Raw genomic sequence first — 22895 nt, 5'->3', positions numbered from 1 at the left:
GACCTAGGCTCCTAGCCCCGCCTTCGCAATGTTCTGAGACTGCAGACATGCCTTATTTCTCACGCTTTTATCGTATTTACATTTATAATTTTAAATCGGATTATCTTCAACGACTTCTACGTCTAACATGTCCTTTGTACTTATTTTGAATACTTGGCATTTGTCAGTTTTCTGTCAAGTTAAATGCGATGTTTTTGTGTGGTGGTGGAGGTACCACATTGGTCCTAGCTGTATGGTGGTGGTGGTGGTACCCGACTGGTCCTAGCTGTGTGGTGGTGGTACCAGATTGGTCCTAGCTGTGTGGTGGTGGTGGTACCAGACTGGTCCTAGCTGTGTGGTGGTGGTGGTACCAGACTGGTCCTAGCTGTGTGGTGGTGGTGGTGCCAGACTGGTCCTAGCTGTGTGGTGGTGCCAGACTGGTCCTAGCTGTGTGGTGGTGGTGGTGCCAGACTGGTCCTAGCTGTGTGGTGGTGCCAGACTGGTCCTAGCTGTGTGGTGGTGGTGGTGCCAGACTGGTCCTAGCTGTGTGGTGGTGGTGGTACCAGACTGGTCCTAGCTGTGTGGTGGCGGTACCAGACTGGTCCTAGCTGTGTGGTGGTGGTACCAGACTGGTCCTAGCTGTGTGGTGGTGGTGGTACCAGACTGGTCCTAGCTGTGTGGTGGTGGTGGTACCAGACTGGTCCTAGCTGTGTGGTGGTGGTGGTGGTGGTACCAGACTGGTCCTAGCTGTGTGGTGGTGGTGGTGCCAGACTGGTCCTAGCTGTGTGGTGGTGGTGGTGCCAGACTGGTCCTAGCAGTGTGGTGGTGGTGGTACCACAATGGTCCTGGCTGTGTGGTGATGGTGGTGGTACCAGACTGGTCCTCGCTGTGTGGTGGTGGTGGTACCAGACTGGTCCTAGCTGTGTGGTGGTGGTGGTGGTGGTACCAGACTGGTCCTAGCTGTGTGGTGGTGGTGGTGGTACCCGACTGGTCCTAGCTGTGTGGTGGTGGTGGTACCAGACTGGTCCTAGCTGTGTGGTGGTGGTGGTGGTACCAGACTGGTCCTAGCTGTGTGGTGGTGGTGGTACCAGACTGGTCCTCGCTGTGTGGTGGTGGTGGTACCAGATTGGTCCTAGCTGTGTGGTGGTGGTGGTACCAGACTGGTCCTAGCTGTATGGTGGTGGTGCTGGTGGTACCAGACTGGTCCTAGCTGTGTGGTGGTGGTGGTGGTGGTACCAGACTGGTCCTAGCTGTGTGGTGGTGGTGGTACCAGACTGGTCCTAGCTGTATGGTGGTGGTGGTGGTGGTACCAGACTGGTCCTAGCTGTGTGGTGGTCGTGGTGGTGGTACCAGACTGGTCCAAGCTGTGTGGTGGTGGTGGTGGTGGTGGTACCAGACTGGTCCTAGCTGTGTGGTGGTGGTACCAGGCTGTGTCATGGTAGAAAGAGCCGAGTGCTGGTAGTAGGTAGTTATGATAATGACCGTTGCGTGGTTCCTTGTGGTGTCACGTAGACGTTGGCAGTAAGTTGATTTGATATCATTTGTCGTTGCATGCAATAGTGGGCGATCTGAATGCGCTGATTTTTGCGTTGTTAGAATCAAACAATTACGCATTTTTCATACGGACAATAACACGCTCAGCCTCGAAGAAGAGGATATGGAGCATCCAGGGGAGCCTTGTGGGTCTCCCACGTACGTTCAGATACTATCTTCTCCTACCTACCCCCCCCCCCCATCCCGCCCCCTATATATTTGTAATTTTATTTCATTTAAAACTTTAATACACAAAATAGGTTACAACACTGGTTATCTGAAATGTACATGGTTAATTGTCACAGGTTGTAGAGTTCTTCCAGCTCATGCAGATGGCGGGCAGGAACCATGCAGGCAGTGTGCATTTCCTCTCTGTATTGCCTCGCTGAAGCGTTGGAAGAACAAGATGGCGGCTCTAGAGTCTCTTGTTGTTTTAATTAGCTAAGAACAGATCCTTAAAAAACATGGTGGCACTTTTACCAAAGGAATCAAGTGTCTCTATGGCAATTGGGACAAAACGGTAGTGGTGATGCAGATCTCTGTATTTACGGGATTTGGCTGCTAGCCCTATGAGTGGCAGCGCTGCCCGGATGTGCAACTCCGGGCAGCGCTGCCGGGCAAGGTGTTGGCCAAGGTTGAAACGCACGTGTAGTCACACACAAACTGTCTACCGTTCTTCCAGTGGTTTACTGTGATCCCGTCTGGGCGACCGACAGGCTGGACAGAGTTGCTGGACATTAGGTAATGGGGATCTCTCTCTGCTGGACAACAGAGACCCAGGGTGGCTTTGTTTTTCTACCACAGATTCAGGCCACACATTTACAATGCTAACTAGCATATATACATTTTCGTCTGTTCTCCATGGACAGGTTTAGAGATCTGTTAAACAGATCTGTTTAGTGATCTGTTTGTGATTTGTTGAACAATCAACCACAGAAGGTTATGGTAGTATTTAAAAAATAAAGCTAATCTAACCTACATACATAACTAAATACACAAAAATACGTTTGTCCAACATAATCAGTGTTTGAAGATGTTTTACAGTGTCATTAGTGTGCGTATGTCATTAGTGTGTGTGTGTGTGTGTGTGTGTGTGTGTGTGTGTGTGTGTGTGTGTGTGTGTGTGTGTGTGTGTGTGTGTGTGTGAGTGTGCGTGCGTGCGTGCGTGCGTGCGTGTGCGAGGGATCTCGGAGCACCACACGCCACCAGACAAACATCTGGACTATCAACACCTCGGTGTTCTCGTTCCAAGAGATCTCGTTCAACTTGAGGTTGTCTCTTAACAAATTCATGATACCCTCTCAAATGCAGAAACTGATACCCTGAGTTTCTTGCCAGATGTAATCTTGGACTGGACCTGTCATGAGGACGATGCCCTGCACCCGCATCGTTCCGCTGACGTGCCCGAAAGCGGCTGTAAATTTATACCTGGCGGGTCACAAGCTCTTCATTACACTGAAGTCTTCAAACCACTTTGCGGTTCTTAAGGTGAAAGTAGGATCATTATGAGGAGAAAGCTCTATGCCAGGATGACTATACACCACTTGGATATGAAGACAAGGACCTATATCTTATGAGGAAGAAGTTAAGGGCGGGTGCCCAAACACGTGGAGTATAGGGGGATCGAACCCCCGACAGTGTAAATTCTTAGCACCCAGATAATTGTGATCCATTGACAAGAGCATCATCCACTATGAGAGGAAATATCATATTATGTAACTGTCTTCTGTCACTACTATGGTGTTGGAAGAGTAAGTTTATCCCTGTCGTGCTTGTCGTATAGCGGGTCGGGTAGTCAAGTGTCTCACCATCACAGCCAGGGACCTCACCATCATAGTCAGGGACCTCACCATCACAGTCAGGGACCTCACCATCACAGCCAGGAACCTCACCATCACAGCCAGGGAACCTCACCATCACAGCCAGGGACCTCACCATCACAGTCAGGGACCTCACCATCACAGTCAGGGACCTCACCATCACAGTCAGGGACCTCATCATCAGTCAGGGACCTCACCATCACAGTCAGGGACCTCATCATCAGTCAGGGACCTCACCATCATGGCCATGGACTTCACAAATCACAGTCAGGGACCTCACCATCAGTCAGGTATCTCACCATCACAGTCAGGGACCTCACCATCATAGTCAGGAAATTCACCATCACAGTCAGGAACCTCACCATCACAGTCAGGGACCTCACCATCACAGTCAGGGACCTCACCATCACAGTCAGGAACCTCACCATCACAGTCAGGGACCTCACCATCACAGTCAGGAACCTCACCATCACAGTCAGGAACCTCACCATCACAGTCAGGGGACCTCACCATCACAGTCAGGGACCTCACCATCATAGTCAGGGACCTCACCATCACAGTCAGGAACCTCACCATCACAGTCAGGGACCTCACCATCATAGTCAGGGACCTCACCATCATAGTCAGGAACCTCACCATCACAGTCAGGGACCTCACCATCACAGTCAGGGACCTCACCATCATAGTCAGGGGACCTCACCATCACAGTCAGGGACCTCACCATCACAGTCAGGAACCTCACCATCACAGTCAGGAACCTCACCATCACAGTCAGGGAACCTCACCATCACAGTCAGGAACCTCACTATCACAGTCAGGAACCTCACCATCACAGTCAAGGGACCTCACCATCATAGTCAGGGACCTCACCATAAGTCAGGTAACATCACCATCATAGTCAGGGACAATAGTAAAGTAAAACAGTAAAGATTTATATAATTAATCCCCAAGCATTATTACCACGATTCCTACGCCCTTCGAGTTCATAATTATTGATTAATGTCCTTCCAGGGAGATGAGTAATCCAGACACATTCAGCTATCAATAAGGTGGTGGCAAGTGTACATTTAAGTTTATATTCACTATTTTAAAATAATTAAACCCTTCATTTGTTGCTTCCCTCTCATTTAATATTTCAGTTTTAATATTATCTGGCAATTCAGTGAGGGTCACAGTGAGCTTGCAGCAGTGTTAAGTTGGGGTGTTAAGTGAGTAAAGGGAATAGCAGGTGGAGTTATTACAATGGTGGCAGCGGTGGGATGGGGGAGAATGTTCAAGCAAGGGGGAGAGGGGAGAAGGGGAGAATGTTAGGTCTGTGCATAGACCATTACACCATATGTCAGGTACCTCATCATCATAGGGACTTCACCATCAGTCAGGAAACTCACCATCATGGTCAAGTACCTCACCATCATAGTCAGATACCTCACCATCATAGTCAGGTACCTCATCATCATATTCAGGGACCTCACCGTCATAGTCAGGGGACCTCACCATCAGTCAGGTACCTCAACATCATAGTCAGTTACCTCACAATCAGGGACCTCATTATCAGTCAGGGACCTCACCATTATTATGGTGTCAATTATCTATGTTAGTGACAACACCATTTCAGTTTTGAGTCATTCAATCATCTTCGCCAACCAGACAATTTGACCTTCTTTGTGGGTGGGGGGGGGGGGGGGTGAGGGGTGGTTACTGGGAGTACCATCTTAAAGCCACACACTGGAAAAGCCTCGAACTCAAATTCCAGTTTCAAATTATATTTATAATATAAATAATTGATACGTAATCTGACTGTTATACTGTACTTTAGCGAACAGGAGGGGCTATCATCTGGGAAGGGTACTAGTACCCATAATCAGGTTAGGGTAGGGGGCCCAGAATGCCCATTGTCCGGGTAGGGGGCCCAGTGTAGAGCTTTGCCCTGGGCCTACAATGCTGTTGAGACGACTCTGGTTATTGAGGGATGTTCGCGGGGGGAGGGGGGGGGATGGAGGATGTAAAGTATGAGGGGGAGAAATAAGTATCTTAAGAGAATATAAAGTATGAGGGGGAGAAATAAAGTATCTTAAGAGAATATAAAGTATGAGGGGGAGAAATAAAGTACCTTAAGAGAGACTGACTACGACTCATACCAAGTGAATGGGTCACTACGTTCGGCGTGAAAATATTATAGAGATTGCTCCAAAAGACCTTTGAGCTTACACGGAATTTACTTTAAGCCAGATGATCGAGGTTGAACTTGTATTTGCCTGTTGGTTAATGAACTAATATGGAGGCCTTATTAGCCCTCTAGAGTTTGACAAGCCCTTAAAGTTCAACACCAATCTTGGAACATATACCTGTTAGACCGGTGTTTAACAGACCTTTAACTCCGTCCATGGAGGACGGAATACAATATGTATATGCTGGTCGGCGGTGTATAAATGAATGGCCACGTATGTGGTGGCATTGACTAACACAAAGAGGCCGTGTCAAGGCTGAGCCTAAGACACTAAATAAACCAGTCACGGAGCAGCTGGTCGAGTGTGGTTGATTATTTTGATTATGACACGTGTTAAATGACAGATTTATTGCCTGTGTCATGTGTCATGTTTGTCAAGTTGCACGGTGGGTTTACTGCTAATCGTTGCTGGGTGAGTTTACTGATGTAGTTCTTCGGTGGGCTTATTGTTCAAGTTTATTGGTCAGTTTATTGCTCAAGTTACCCGGTGGGTTGATTGTGCAAGTTGCTTAGCTAGTTTATTGAACTGCTCAGTGAGTTTATTGTTTCAGATGACCTGTGTTTACTGTGCAAGTCAGTTGTCCGCCGGGTTTATTATTTAGGTTGCTCGCAAGGTTTATTGATTAAGATGTTATGTGGACTTACTGTGCATGTTGAAGCCCCAATTTATTATACGTGTTGCATGGTAAGTTTATTGCACGTGTTGCATGGCTAATTTATTTGTACGTATTCATGAAGATTTTATCGCACATGTTGCATGATTATTTTATTGCGCCGAGTCAGGACTTGAGGATGTAGTCAAGAAAATAGAAGAAATTACTTTACCTGCATAAAATATAATAAGCATTATTTACGGGTCACGCAAGAGAGCCGGCCATTCTCACCAGAAGTAGACTGCTGTGAACTGCTGTGAACTGCTGTGAACTGCTGTGTACTGCTGTGTACTGCTGTGAACTGCTGTGTACTGCTGTGAACTGCTGTGTACTGCTGTGTACTGCTGTGAACTGCTGTGAACTGCTGTGTACTGCTGTGTACTGCTGTGTACTGCTGTGAACTGCTGTGTACTGCTGTGTACTGCTGTTAACTGCTGTGTACTGCTGTGAACTGCTGTGTACTGCTGTGTACTGCTGTGAACTGCTGTGTACTGCTGTGAACTGCTGAGTACTGCTGTGAACTGCTGTGTACTGCTGTTAACTGCTGTGTACTGCTGTGAACTGCTGTGAACTGCTGTGTACTGCTGTGAACTGCTGTGAACTGCTGTGTACTGCTGTGAACTGCTGTGTACTGCTGTGAACTGCTGTGAACTGCTGTGTACTGCTGTGTACTGCTGTGAACTGTTGTGAACTGCTGTGTACTGCTGTGAACTGCTGTGTACTGCTGTGAACTGCTGTGTACTACTGTGTACTGCTGTGAACTGCTGTGTACTGCTGTGAACTGCTGTGTACTGCTGTGTACTGCTGTGAACTGCTGTGTACTGCTGTGAACTGCTGTGTACTACTGTGTACTGCTGTGTACTGCTGTGAACTGCTGTGTACTGCTGTGAACTGCTGTGTACTGCTGTGAACTGCTGTGTACTGCTGTGTACTGCTGTGAACTGCTGTGAACTGCTGTGTACTACTGTGTACTGCTGTGAACTGCTGTGTACTGCTGTGAACTGCTGTGTACTGCTGTGAACTGCTGTGTACTGCTGTGAACTGCTGTGTACTGCTGTGTACTGCTGTGAACTGCTGTGTACTGCTGTGAACTGCTGTGTACTACTGTGTACTGCTGTGTACTGCTGTGAACTGCTGTGTACTGCTGTGAACTGCTGTGTACTGCTGTGAACTGCTGTGTACTGCTGTGTACTGCTGTGAACTGCTGTGAACTGCTGTGTACTACTGTGTACTGCTGTGAACTGCTGTGTACTGCTGTGAACTGCTGTGTACTGCTGTGTACTGCTGTGTACTGCTGTGAACTGCTGTGTACTGCTGTGAACTGCTGTGTACTGCTGTGTACTGCTGTGAACTGCTGTGTACTGCTGTGTACTGCTGTGAACTGCTGTGTACTGCTGTGTACTGCTGTGTACTGCTGTGAACTGCTGTGTACTACTGTGTACTGCTGTGTACTGCTGTGTACTGCTGTGAACTGCTGTGTACTGCTGTGAACTGCTGTGTACTGCTGTGTACTGCTGTGAACTGCTGTGTACTGCTGTGTACTGCTGTGAACTGCTGTGTACTGCTGTGTACTACTGTGAACTGCTTTGTACTGCTGTGAACTGCTGTGTACTGCTGTGAACTGCTGTGTACTACTGTGAACTGCTGTGTACTGCTGTGTACTGCTGTGTACTGCTGTGAACTGCTGTGTACTGCTGTGAACTGCTGTGTACTACTGTGAACTGCTTTGTACTGCTGTGAACTGCTGTGTACTGCTGTGAACTGCTGTGTACTACTGTGAACTGCTTTGTACTGCTGTGAACTGCTGAGTATTGCTGTGAACTGCTGTGTACTGCTGTGAACTGCTGTGTACTACTGTGAACTGCTTTGTACTGCTGTGAACTGCTGTGTACTGCTGTGAACTGCTGTGTACTACTGTGAACTGCTTTGTACTGCTGTGAACTGCTGAGTATTGCTGTGAACTGCTGTGTACTGCTGTGAACTGCTGTGTACTGCTGTAAATTGCTGTGTACTGCTGTGAACTGCTGTGTACTGCTGTGAACTGCTGTGTACTGCTGTGAACTGCTGTGTACTACTGTGAATTGCTGTGTACTGCTGTTAACTGCTGTGGTCTGACGTGTACTAATGCGTACTGCTGTTAACTGCTGTTAACTGCTGTGTACTGCTGTGTACTACTGTGAACTGCTGTGTACTGCTGAGAACTGCTGTGTACTGCTGAGAACTGCTGTGTACTGCTGTGTACTGCTGTGTACTACTGTTAACTGCTGTTAACTGTTGTGTTCTGACGTGTACTGATGCGTACTGCTGTTAACTGCTGTGTTCTGATGTGTACTGGGTACGGTAGGGTACTGCTACGTACTGCTGTGGACTGATGCGTACTTCTGTGTACTGTTGTGTACTGATGTGCACTGTTGTGTATTGCTGTGTACTGATGTGTACTACTGTGAACTGCTCTGTACTGATGCATACTGCTGTGTACTGCTCTGTACTGATGCATACTGCTGTGTACTGCTGTGAAATACTGCGTACTGCTGTGTACTACTGTGTACTGCTGTGTACTGATATTATTATGCTAATGACTCTCAGGAACATAAAATATACCACGAACGAGCACATTTTCTTGCGCTATTACTGAGGTGTAAAGGAATATATATAGTAATTATCGTACGTGTTCATCCCATGGTGAACATGTTCTCACGGAACTCCTTTAACATGCTTCTTAGTGTTGTTGTCGTTGGTACAATAATAATAATAATAATAATAATAATAATAATAATAATAAATAAAATAATAATAATAATAATAATAATAATAATAATAATAGTAATTAAAATAATAATAGTAATAATAATATATTAATATAACTATTATAATAATAAATATAATATTAAATCGAAATAATTATAATATATATTTGGCAAACGTGCGTCGGGTAAAGGTACGTCTGGCGCTGGGAAACCGAGTTCAAGAACAAAGAAACGAGAAATCTGCAGGTCCATTGGCCCATGAGAGGCAGCTCTGAGGGTTATACAATTACTGCTGCTCATATATTTGTCTAACCGATGCCTCAAACTTTCCAGTGACACTTTCTATGATGTTCCTTGTTAATTTGTTACACAGAGCTGCGACTCTATTTCCCAGCCTGTGTTTCCCTATTTCCTTAGTAAATCAAAACTCATTCAATTTGAATCGATAAATTTGTGACACGAGTTGATATTCAGATGAATCTATGTATATTCCCACCTTGTTAAACCCTCTCATCCACCTGTAGACTTTAATTCAGTTCCGCCTCACTCTAGGCCTTTCTAAAGCAAAACTAAGTAGCCTTAGTTTCAGTTCGTAAAGGTTTATATGTTCCAGGAGTAACTTAATTACTCAAGAATTTTGGCATACTATTTTCTTCCACTTTCTAGTACAGTGGCCAGAATTTTACTGCATAGTCAAAGTTGGGTCTTACAATGACGAAATAAAATTGAAGGCTAAAATTTGTTTCTTATAGAAAGTCTTAAGATTTCAGTCCTTTTACACTTATCTGGAGCCAGTGTTACTCATTTCCATTTATACAAATAAATGTAAGGCATGTATTATTTTATTTTTCTTCAGAAAAAATAAAATGTTTTCCTACGCTCGATTGTTTCAAGCGTAGGTTGGACATGTATATGAGTGGGATTGGGTGGTTATAAATAGGAGCTGCCTAGTATGGGCCAATAGGCCTTCTGCAGTTACCTTTGTTCTTATGTTATTCGCCGGAGGGTGGGTTTATTGGCACCTTCACTCATCCTGTGAGAGAAAATACATACAGAAGTATGTACAAAACCCAGAAATAGGAAGAACACCCGCTGGGTTATTCATCTTGTAGTTTATACCAAGATGCAGCTGAGACTTGACTGTCTCAAGGGAACAGATCGTCAAACAAGGAGATTAACACTTACCAACTTACATAATCATGCGGGTGAAAAGTTGGGGAATCGTTCAAGAACATTATATTTTATAACAAAGCTTCCTAACTAAAACCAATTGTGATTTATTATACTACACATGTTTGTAATGTATATATATATATATATATATATATATATATATATATATATATATATATATATATATATATATATATATATATATATATATATGTATGAGAATGTGTACATGTATATATAACATTAATAATTTTGTAACTAGCGTCAAAAAATTTTTATTTGCTTAGCTAAACGAACTAGGGGGTTCAGTTCCTGAACCGATTATGTGCCTCTGTAATCCTTTACACCACCGCCCACGGGATGGGTATGGGGTGCATAATAAAGAAAGAAATTGAATTGGTCCGAAAAGTAGAGGTCAAGGACCTGTTTATGTCCCGTAACGCAGTCTAAAACTTCAACTCCACGTCCAGACAACATCCTCATGGGCCACCGTGGCTCTCTTCATGCCATCGACGACAACATTTAATCTTAGACATCATATCTTGAGGTTATCTTGAGATGATTTCGGGGCTTTAGTGTCCCCGAGGCCCGGTCTTCGACCAGGCCTTCACCCCCAGGATGCAGCCCGTGACAGTTACTAACACCCAGGTACCTATTTTACTGTTAGGTAACAGGGGCATAGGGTGAAAGAAACTCTGCCCATTGTTTCTCCCCGGCGCCCGGGATCGAACCCAGGACCACAGGATCAAAAGTACAGCGTGCTGTCCGCTCGGCCGACCGGCTCCCCATACCTTTGTCTTATCCAACAAATGTGTACATTTATTTACTATTTGTGCCTGCAAAAGTGCACTATTAGTTATTCGACCCCGCCTTTCTAACCCATCTATTTAATGCTATTATGTTTACTACATATATTTATCTCTAACACACACACACATCCCCAGGAAGCAGCCCGTAGCAGCTGTCTAACTCCCAAGTACCTATTTACTGTTAGGTGAACAGAAGCATCAGGGTGAAAGAAATTCTGCCTATTTGTTTCTGCCTCCGCAGGGGAATCGAGCCCGGGTTCTTAGGACTACGATCCCCGAGCGCTGTTTACTCAGCCGCAAGGCCCCTCCAATGCCCTGTGTGTGCGTGCTTGCGTGTGCGTGCTGTGTGTGTGTGTGCGTGTGTGTGTGTGTGTGTGTGTGTGTGTGTGTGTGTGTGTGTGTGTGTGTGTGTGTGTGTGTGTGTGTGTGTCCGTGATTATGTGTGTGTGTGTGTTTACTTATGTGTGTCCATGCTTGTGTGTGTGTGTGTGTGTGTGCGCGCGCGCCATTATGTGTGTGCGTGCTTATATGTGTGTGTCTGTGATTATGTGTGTGTGTGTGTGTGTGTGTGTGTGTGTGTGTGTGTGTGTGTGTGTGTGTGTGTGTGTGTGTGTGTGTGTGTGTGTGCGCGCGCGCGCGCGCGCGCGTGATTATGTGAGGGCGTGATTGTGTACTCACCTATTTGTACTCGCCTATTGGTGCCTACAGGATCGAGCATTGACTCTTGGATCCCGCCTTTCGAACCATTGGTTGTTTACAGCAATGACTCCTGTCTCATTTCCCTATCATATCTAGTTTTAAAATATGAATAGAGTTTGCTTCCACAACCTGTTCCTTAAGTGCATTCCATTTTTCCACTACTCTCACGCAAAAAGAAAACTTCCTAGCATCTCTGTGACTCATCTGAGTTTCCAGCTTCCACCCATGTCCCCTCGTTCTGTTACTATTACGTGTGAACATTTCACCTATTTCCACTTTGTCAATTCCCCTGAGTATTTTAGACGTTCCTATCATATCCCACTTTTCCCTTCTTTTTTCTAGTGTCGTAAGATTCAGTTCCTTCAGGCGCTCTTCATATCCCATCCCTCGTAAATCTGGGACGAGCCTCGTCGCAAACTTCTGAACCTTTTCCAGTTTCCTTATGTGTTTCTTCAGGTGGGGACTCTGATGGCGCGGTATGCCTCACGTAGGCAGTGTAAAGCGCCCTAAAAGCCTCCTCACATTAGGTTTCTGAATGATGTTCTAACTTTTGCCAGTGTAGAGTACGCTGCTGTCGTTATCCTATTTATATGTGCCTCAGGAGTTAGATTAGGTGTTACGTCCACTCCCAGGTCTCTTTCTCGAATCGTCACAGGTAGGCAGTTCCCCCCTTCATTGTGTACTGTCCCTTTGGTCTCCTATCACCTGATCCCATTTCCATAACTTTACATTTGTTTGTGTTGAATTCCAGTAGCCATTTCTCTGACCATCTCTGCAACCTGTTCAGATCCTCTTGGAATATCTTACAATCCTCATCTGTGACAACTCTTCTCATCACCTTCGCATCATCCGCGAACATCGACATGTAGGATTCTACTCCTGTAAACATGTCATTAACGTATGACATTAACATTAACATTCATTAGAAATAGAATTGGTCCCAGCACCGATCCTTGAGGTACTCCACTCGTTACTGGACGCCAGTCCGACTTCTCGCCCCCTTACCGTAACTCTCTGGCTCCTTCCTGTTTGGTAGTTCCTTACCATGCTAGGGGCCTTTTCGCTTACTCCTGCCTGCCTCTCAAGTTTGAATAGCAGTCTCATGTGCGGTACTGTATCAAAGGCCTTTTGGCAGTCCAGAAATATGCAGTCTGCCCAGCCTTCTCTATCCTGTCTTATCCTCGTTATTTTGTCTTAGAATTCCAAAAGATTTGTTAGGCAAGATTTTCCTTTCCAGAACCCATGTTGATGGTTGTTTACAAACCTAATGTTCGCTAGGTGTGCAACCAGTCTAAGCTTGTGTGTGTGCGTGTGAGCGCGTGATTATGTGTACTCATCTAGTTGTGCTTGCGGGGGCTGAGCTTTGTCTCTTTGGTCCCGCCTCTCAACTGTCAATCAACTGGTGTACAGATTCCTGAGCCTACTGGGCTCTATCATATCTACATTTGAAATTGTGTATAGGAGTCAGCCTCCACCACATCACTTCCTAGTGGCATTCCATTTACTAACTACTCTGACACTGAAAAAAATCTTTCTAACGTCTCTGTGGCTCATCTGGGTACTAAGTTTCCACCTGTGTCCCCTTGTTCGTGTCCCACCCGTGCTGAAGAGTTTGTCTTTGTCCACTCTGTCAATTCCCCTGAGAATTTTGTAGGTGGTTATCATGTCTCCCCTTACTCTTCTGTTTTCCAGGGATGTGAGGTTCAGCTCCTTTAGCCTTTCCTCGTAGTTCATACCTTTCAGTTCCGGGACGAGCCTGGTGGCATACCGCTGAATCTTCTCTAACTTAGTCTTGTATTTAACTAGGTATGGACTCCAGGCTGGAGCTGCATATTCCAGGATATGTATTCACCTAGTTGTTCTTGCGGGGGTTGAGCTCTGCTCTTTCGGCCCGCCTCTCAATTGTTAATTAATCGACTGTTACTAACTACTAACTAATGTTCCCTCCCCCCCCCCACACACACACACCGAGGAAGTAGCTCCGTAACAGCTGTCTAACTCCCAGGTACCTATACCTATTTACTGCTAGTTAACATGAGCATCAGGGTGAAAGAAACTTTGCCCATTTGTTTCTACCTGCTCCGGGAATCGAATCTGGGCCACGGAAGTACGAGACCTGAGCGCTGTCCGCTCAGCTACCAGACCCCTCCCATTGCGTGTGTGTGTGTGCGTGTGTGTGTGTGTGTGTGCGTGTGTGTGTGTGTGTGTACTCACCTAATTGTACTCACCTAATTGTGCTTGCGGGGGTTGAGCTCTGGCTCTTTGGTCCCGCCTCTCAACCGTCAATCAACTGGTGTACAGATTCCTGAGCCTATTGGGCTCTATCATATCTACATTTGAAACTGTGTATGGAGTCAGCCTCCACCACATCACTTCCTAATGCATTCCATTTACTAACTACTCTGACACTGAAAAAGTTCTTTCTAACGTCTCTGTGGCTCATTTGGGTACTCAGCTTCCACCTGTGTCCCCTTGTTCGCGTCCCACCAGTGTTGAATAGTTCATCCTTGTTTACCCGGTCGATTCCCCTGAGGATTTTGTAGGTTGTGATCATGTCCCCCCTTACTCTTCTGTCTTCCAGTGTCGTAAGGTGCATTTCCCGCAGCCTTTCCTCATAACTCATGCCTCTTAGTTCTGGGACTAGTCTAGTAAGTGTGTGTGTGTGTGTGTGTGTGTGTGTGTGTGTGTGTGTGTGTGTGTGTGTGTGTGTGTGTGTGTGTGTGTGTGTGTGTGTGTGTGTGTATATGCTTGTGATGCCAAACACAGCGACGAGGCGAGCCCTCAACAAGGACCAATGGCTCCGCGCCATCTCTATCTGATCTCGGGATCAAACCAAGATTTCGTGGCGAGTGATGGACCAGCGCAACAATGCCGTCTCCTCCTTGTTACTTAAGAATAGTTCATTAACACGTGTGCGACAGAGACACTCAGGTGAGGACAGGTGTGACGCTAAACACACCACGCAAACCCTCGTTAGATCAATCACGGCGCTGAAGAGATAAGCTTTGGGGTAGAATTCAGGCATGTGCTAATATCCTTCAGATTTCACGTAGCAGGGATCTTTGTTATGATAACGACAGGGGCGAATACCACGTGTCAACAGTGTGGGACATGCCTAGACACGTCTAGACACGCCAAGCCGTCCCCTGGACACGCACACAACATTGGGTTTGACAGTGCTTCGCACCCTTACCCACTGCGATAACTGAATCAATTGCGCTATCCTCCAACAGCCGCAGTCCCGATAATAGTATGTAAATTTGGCAAGCAGACAGGGAATAAATGGACATTATCAGAAGGTCAATTAGCATGTATCGAGTAAGACCCAGCCAAGGCCAGCGAGTTCCGGGTCCATGGCTCTCCTCCCAGCCCGGCCTCCTAAGGTTTCCCAACGTCAAGAAAACGGTCAATTTAAAAAAAGTGTCCTCTCCTAACCTACCAGAGAACCCAAAACAGAAAACGGGACAGTACGTCACTTTCGCGAGCTGCTTCCATTTTCTAGTACGACAATTTTTGGCCTTTTTTAACGCATACGAGCGACATGCGACGTTCTTTGTAGGACAGGTTGGTCCACCCTCATGCTGGCCTCCCCTTCCCTTCCTTACACACGAGTGTTGATATGTGTATCATATATATATATATATATATATATATATATATATGTCGTACCTAGTAGCCAGAACGCACTTTTGAGCCTACTATGCAAGGCCCAATTTGCCTAATAAGCCAAGTTTTCATGAATTAATGTTTTTTCGACGACCTAACCTACCTAACCTAACCTAACCTACCTTTTTCGGTTACCTAACCCATCCTAACCTATAAAAATAGGTTAGGTTAGGTTAGGTAGGGTTGGTTAGGTTCGGTCATATATCTACGTTAATTTTAACTACAATAAAACAAAATTGACCTCATACACAATGAAATGGGTAGCTTTATCATTTCATAAGAAAAAAAATTGAGAAAATATATTAATTCAGGAAAACTTGGCTCATTAGGCAAATCGGGCCCTGCATAGTAGGCTGAGAAGTGCGTTCTGGCTGTTAGGTACGACATATATATATATATATATATATATATATATATATATATATATATATATATATATATATATATATATATATATATATAAAACATAATGTTTGCGTGTGCTTGAGTGTTGTGTTTATAAATCGGTATAAGCAAAGGTCCGCAAAAACAATAATAATGTTCGCCACTAAAATTATGAAAACAAAATATATTTCGCTTTTGTTCAGTAAATATCCAAGACACAGTTCTCAACATCATATAATATAATGTATCCATATAAAAATCCCGCCCTCCTCCCTCTGGTAACGCTATCTACAGCACCTGACTGGAACTTACCCTGCAGCTCTTGGAAGATGCATGAATAAATACTTAGAAAAATAATATATATAAATTGAAGAATATTTAGAATATTGTTTTAAGCAAGGCCCAAAAACCTACCCACTGGCTAGGTTCTGAACCAACAACTGAACTGAGCCGGTGGCTGAGCTGACAGCACGCTGGACGCGTGATCCTGTGGTCCCGGGTTCGATTCAGGGCGCCGGCGAGAAACAGTGGGCAGAGTTTCTTTCAGCCTAATCCCCCCCTGTTACCTAGCAGTAAATAGGTACCTGGGAGTTAGCTGTCACGGGCTGCTTCCTGGGGTGTGTGTGTGTGGTGTGGAAACAAAATTAGTAGTTAGTAACAGTTGATTGACAGTTGAGAGGCGGGCCGAAAGAGTAGAGCTCAACCCCCGCAAGCACAACTAAGTGAATACAATTGGGCATACCAGCATCGATCCCAGCGCGGGACAGAAATGGTTAGACATGTTTCCTTTCACCTAATACCTCCTGTTAACCTAGCAGTAAATAATAACCAGGAGTGTGACAAATATTGTAGGCGGTAGAGTTGCATCCTGGGAAAGGTCAGTAATTCGATCCCAAGGTCAACAACGGGAATAACATACAACTGCGATTGTATGGCGGGTACCTAAAGGGTTCGCTGAAATGCTCTCCTCTGAGGACTTAACAGTTGAAACAGGTAAAAAAACTTGAAATCCTCGCGTTCATTCGCCGTTTCGATGTTAACTTCCATCATCAGGAAATATTAATACTTGAAACATGATTGACTGTCACGGACACTTGAAGATCTTCGTGTGACATTTGAAGAATCTTACGGGTTTCTAGGAGCGTATATATAAGAGACCGGAGTAGGAGGAACCATAAGCAGTACCTAACTTGAGCTACTTGGCCTAGTTGCAGTAATGAAGTGCCATCATGCCAGCATACAGAGCTACTGTGGAGTAATTTATTGTACACAATATTTTTTATCTTGCACTTGTCTAAAATTATCTGCATAAGAACATATAATATAATGAAAAGCGATGCAACGAACACTTCGTACACTACCATCTAGTGATCGTAAGCTTCAAAACAACATGAACCTGGTTTTGTCATACTACTACACCTTGTAGACGCTCACCATTCATTTTCAACAAGAAGGCTAAACTCAACACAGATACATGTTCATCGCTACTCATCCTGTGAGTGAACATATGTCACTATAACAGGGTTGTTCATACTGTCACTTGTACCCTGACACAGATGTGCTGATAATCCTGTCACTTGTACCCCTGACACAGATGTGCTGATAATCCTGTCACTTGTACCCCTGACACAGATGTGCTGATAATCCTGTCACTTGTACCCCCTGACACAGATGTGCTGATAATCCTGTAACTTGTACCCTGTCACAGATGTGCTGATAATCCTGTCACTTGTACCCTGTCACAGATGTGCTGATAATCCTGTCACTTGTACCCTGTCACAGATGTGCTGATAATCCTGTCACTTGTACCCTGTCACAGATGTGCTGATAATCCTGTCACTTGTACCCCTGACACAGATGTGCTGATAATCCTGTCACTTGTACCCCCTGACACAGATGTGCTGATAATCCTGTCACTTGTACCCTGTCACAGATGTGCTGATAATCCTGTCACTTGTACCCCTGACACAGATGTGCTGATAATCCTGTCACTTGTACCCCTGACACAGATGTGCTGATAATCCTGTCACTTGTATCCCTGTCACAGATACGACTATAAGAGTCGGGTTTACAACATTATATTGATCCGTGTTGTTCAAAATTGTTGCTGGTTGAAGGTGAGAAATTCAGATTAATCGAAATATTTCATTTTTAAATGTATATTTTGTGTTCATATCCAACAAAAGTTTCAGAAATTAAAACGTGGTAATTTTTCTATTTCACTTAAGTGTAGTGATGTACTATTAGAAACATATTATATATATATATATATATATATATATATATATATATATATATATATATATATATATATATATATATATATATATATATATATATATATATATATATATATATATATGCACAGGTATTTAATATACAATTAATAAATAATAAGCTTAAAGGGGAAAGATCAAAATAATCGGGTCATATATAACCGGACGGGATATTTTCTCAGCCCACAAATGGACCGTTCCCTGCTAATGCCTTTTCAATCGGTCGTGTTTGTGCTCCAGACATTAAATCAGGGAGTGAGAGCGCCAGCTTACAAAGGGGTATTACTTTAATATCCTCCACTAGTGACGTATCCTTCCCTCTTCACCCTGTATAACTCAGCCAAGCACGTTTGACAGAACGCATTTTATGTCGATTTTCTAGAGCTATCTCAAACATCTAGCCGGCGGCTGTGTGTGTTAACGATGATGCTGGGGATTCCATATTACTCACTGGCAAAAGACTTTGGCAATAAGGGACATTATGTGCGTGTGATCCTTCTTCCACACGTCATCTAAAAGCCTTTGAAAACCCATGTAAAATAAGTTAAAACACCAATATATATATATATATATATATATATATATATATATATATATATATATATATATATATATATATATATATATATATATATATATATATATATATATAACTGAAAACTCACACCCCAGAAGTGACTCGAACCCATACTCCCAGATGCCACGCAACTGGTATGTACAAGACGCCTTAATCCACTTGACCATCACGACCGGACATAATGAGGTGATAGCCGAGGCTATTTGAACCACCCCACCGCCGGACCGGCGGTGGGGTGGTTCAAATAGCCTCGGCTATCACCTCATTATGTCCGGTCGTGATGGTCAAGTGGATTAAGGCGTCTTGTACATACCAGTTGCGTGGCATCTGGGAGTATGGGTTCGAGTCACTTCTGGGGTGTGAGTTTTCAGTTGCATATTGTCCTGGGGACCATTCAGGCTTGTTCGCATATATATATATATATATATATATATATATATATATATATATATATATATATATATATATATATATATATATATATATATATTGTTCATTACAGTGGAATTTATGACCGAGCTTGGTTGATGTGATTAAGGAAAAAAAATCATAAATATTGTCCAGGTGCGACGAGCAAATTATTTAATATGTGAGTGGCTCGAGACTTTAAATTAAAACAGTGGAAGAATTATTCATTTAATGATTCGAAATTGGGGGCTGAGCAATAAAATACGTGTCGTATGCACACCATCGCCTTGAAGTACTACACTAGTCGTTCATGGTGACTCCTTAATCGTGCCTGAGATTAAGAGGGAGGGGAGGAGGGAGAAGGGCAGAGAGAGAGAGAGAGAGAGAGAGAGAGAGAGAGAGAGAGAGAGAGAGAGAGAGAGAGAGAGAGAGAGAGAGAGAGAGAGAGAGAGAGAGAGAAAGAGAGAGAGGGAGGAAGAGAAAGGTAGAATGTGCGACACAGACTGTTACAGAGACAAGATATAAACCAACGGCAGAGAAACAGACAAGACAGATGTTACACAGACTTTCCTGCCTACAACCAGAATATTGACACAGACATACAAGCAAAGACAGAGGTAGAGAGAGATCTATGATTTTTTTTACAGTAGGTTTGCCGTTGAGGTGATGGCCTTCCCTACTTCATTCGGTCACAGCAGGCGAATATCTAATTTATTTACCCTTAATTATTCTGAAGCAGAGCCTGAATTCTGAATGAGTCTTTTATCAAACATTTATGTGGTTATTTACAAACACCGAAGCGTATGCAAATCATGCATATTTGCACATTAATTTATTAATTAACACGCCGCGCTGGAGGATAAAGAGAACGGAAAGCTGGAACCAGCAAACAGTAGTGAGTTTAGTATTATATATTTCGCTTAATATAGACGCAAAGACATGCAACTAAATGGCTTCCGGAATTGAAAGACAAGAGCTACGAGGAGAAGTTAGAGGCATTAAGTATGTCAAAGATAGAAGAAAAAATGCGATATGATCACTACGTACAAAATAGTAATGGGATTCAACAAAATCGTTAGGGAAGAATTCTTGAGACCTGGAACTTCAAGAATAAGAGGTCAAAGATTTAAGCTAATTAAACAAAGCTGCCGAAGGAATATATGAAAATTCTCTTACGCAGAGTGGTAAACAGGTTGGAACAAGTTAAGTGAAAAGGCGGTTGAGGATAAAACCATCAGTAGATTAAAAGCGTCATATGATAAGGAGTACTGGGAAGACGGGACACCATGAGCCTCGCTCTTATCCTGTAACTACACTTTGATAATCACACACACACACACACACACACAACTACATGCAAAGCACAAAGCTAAACCCCCACAAGCACAAATAGGTGAGTACACACACACACACACACACACACACACACACACACACACACACACACACACACACACACACACACACACACACAAAAAACTAGTAACACATCTGGAGAGAAGAGACTTCGTGACAACCCATCATCATGGGTTCAGGGAGGGTAAATCTTGCCTTACAGGCTTGATAGAATTCTACGATCAGGTAACAGAGATTAAACAAGAAAGAGAAGGGTGGGCGGACTGCATTTTTTTGGACTGTCGGAAAGCCTTTGACACAGTACCCCATAAAAGGTTGATGCATAAGCTGGAGAAACAGGTAGGAGTAACTGGTAGGGCGCTTCCAGTGGATAAGGGAGTACCTAAGCAACAGGAAGCAGAGAGTTACAGTGAAGGGTGAGACCTCAGACTGGCGTGAAGTCATCAGTGGAGTCCCATAGGGCTCTGTACTTGGACCTATCCTGTTCCTGATATACGTAAATGATCTTCCAGAGGGTATAGACTCATTCCTCTCAAAGTTTGCTGACGACACCAAAATTATGAGAAGGATTAAGACAGAGGAGGACAGCTTGAGGCTTCAAGAAGACCTGGACAAGCTGCAGGAATGGTCGAATAAATGGCGGTTAGAGTTTAACCCAAGCAAATGTAATTTAATGAAGATAGGGGTAGGAAGCAGGAGACCAGATACAAGGTACCATTTGGGAGATGAAATACTTCAAGAGTCAGAGAGAGAGAAAGATCCTGGGGGTTGATATCACGCCAGACCTGTCCCCTGAAGCTCATATCAAGAGGATAAAATCAGCAACATTTGCCAGGTTGGCTAACATAAGAACGGCCTTTAGAAACTTGTGTAAGGAATCTTTCAGAACATTATATACCACATATGTCAGACCAATCCTGGAGTATGCGGCTCCAGCATGGAGTCCATATCTAGTCAAGCATAAGACTAAACTGGAAAAGGTTCAAAGGTTTGCCACCAGACTAGTACCCGAGCTGAGAGGTATGAGCTACGAGGAGAGACTACGGGAATTAAACCTCACTTCGTTGGAAGACAGAAGAGTTAGGGGGGACATGATCACCACATTCAAGATTCTCAAGGGAATCGACAGGGTTGATAAAGACAGGCTATTTAACACAAGGGGCACACGCACTAGGGGACACAGGTGGAAACTGAGTGCCCAAATGAGCCACAGAGATATTAGAAAGAACTTTTTTAGTGTCAGAGTGGTTGACAAATGGAATGCATTAGGAAGCGATGTGGTGGAGGCTGACTCCATACACAGTTTCAAGTGTAGATATGATAGAGCCCAATAGGCTAAGGAACCTGTACACCTGTTGATTGACGGTTGAGAGGCGGGACCAAAGAGCCAGAGCTCAACCCCCGCAAGCACAACTAGGTGAGTACACACACACAACTATTCAACACTGGAGGGACGCGAACAAGGGGACACAGGTGGAAGCTGAGTACCCAAATGAGCCACAGAGACATTAGAAAGAACTTTTTTAGTGTCAGAGTAGTTAGTAAATGGAATGCACTAGGAAGTGATGTGGTGGAGGCTGACTCCATACACAGTTTCAAATGTAGATATGATAGACCCCAGTAGGCTCAGGAATTTATACATCAGTTGATTGACGGTTGAGAGGCGGGACCAAAGAGTCAGAGCTCAACCCCCGCAAACACAACTAGGTGAGTACACACACATACATACACACACACACACACTACAGAGAATGACAAAGAGGTGTGTGAAGAACTCAACAAGAGGTTCCATGAGGTGTTCACAATAGAGCAAGGTGAGGTCACTACGCTAGGAGTGACCTCACCTAGGTAGGTCTCACGCTAGGTAGTAAACCAGGCGGCCTTGTAAAGTTTCGAAATTACGAGAGATGAGGTCAAGAGACACCTGTTGGAGCTGGATGTGAGAAAGGCTGTTGGTCCAGAAGGGATCTCACCATGCGTATTGAAAGAATGTGCAGAGGCACTTTGCTTGCCACTCTCCATAGTGTATAGTAGGTCACTGGAGACGGGAGACCTACCAGAAATATGGAAGACGGCTAATGTGGTCCCAATATACAAAAAAGGGTGACAGACAAGAGGCACTGAACTACAGGTCAGTGTCCTTGACTTATATACCATGCAAGGTGATGGAGAAGATCGTGAGATAAAACCTAGTAACACATCTGGAGAGAAGGGACTTCGTGACAAATCGCCAACATGGGCTCAGGGAGGGTAAATCTTGCCTAACAGGCTTAATAGAATTCTACGACCAGGTGACAAAGATTAAGCAAGTAAGAGAAGGCTGAGCGGACTGCATTGTCTTGGACTGTCGGAAAGCCTTTGACACAGTACCTCATATGAGGCTGGTACATAGTTGGAGAGACAGGCAGGAGTGACTGGTAAGGTGCTCTAGTGGATAAGGGAGTACCTAAGCAATAGGAAGAAGAGTTTCCACTCCATACACAGTTTCAATTGTAGATATGATATAGCCCAATAGGCTCAGGAACCTGTACACCTGTTGATTGACAGTTGAGAGGCGGGACCAAAGAGCCTGAGCTCAACCCCCGGAA

The 22895-nt window shown here is 44.4% G+C and overlaps 2 protein-coding genes across 2 annotated transcripts in view; one reads left to right on the top strand and one right to left on the bottom strand.

The window, feature by feature from the left end:
* Nucleotides 1–1636: 1636 nt before the first annotated feature.
* Nucleotides 1637–4853, top strand: LOC138367298 (DNA-directed RNA polymerase II subunit RPB1-like). The gene is made up of 3 exons (XM_069328720.1): nt 1637–1671; nt 3296–4255; nt 4676–4853. Exons 1-3 carry the CDS (start codon nt 1637–1639, stop codon nt 4851–4853), a joined length of 1173 nt encoding a protein of 390 aa, XP_069184821.1.
* Nucleotides 4854–6439: 1586 nt separating this feature from the next.
* LOC138367297 (mucin-22-like) overlaps nt 6440–22895 on the bottom strand; it is a 42129-nt gene continuing 25673 nt past the window's right edge. The window contains exons 2-3 of the mRNA XM_069328719.1: nt 7848–8323; nt 6440–7523 (exon numbers count right to left, since the gene is read on the bottom strand). Of these exons, the coding sequence (XP_069184820.1) occupies nt 6440–7523; nt 7848–8323 (1560 nt within the window). The remainder of the gene's footprint in view (nt 7524–7847; nt 8324–22895) is intronic.

Source organism: Procambarus clarkii, chromosome 21, assembly GCF_040958095.1.
Source record: "Procambarus clarkii isolate CNS0578487 chromosome 21, FALCON_Pclarkii_2.0, whole genome shotgun sequence".
In the NCBI taxonomy this organism is placed as follows: Eukaryota; Metazoa; Arthropoda; class Malacostraca; order Decapoda; family Cambaridae; genus Procambarus; species Procambarus clarkii.
Note: the sequence above shows the minus strand (reverse complement) of the source record. Positions and strands in the feature narration are given on the sequence as shown.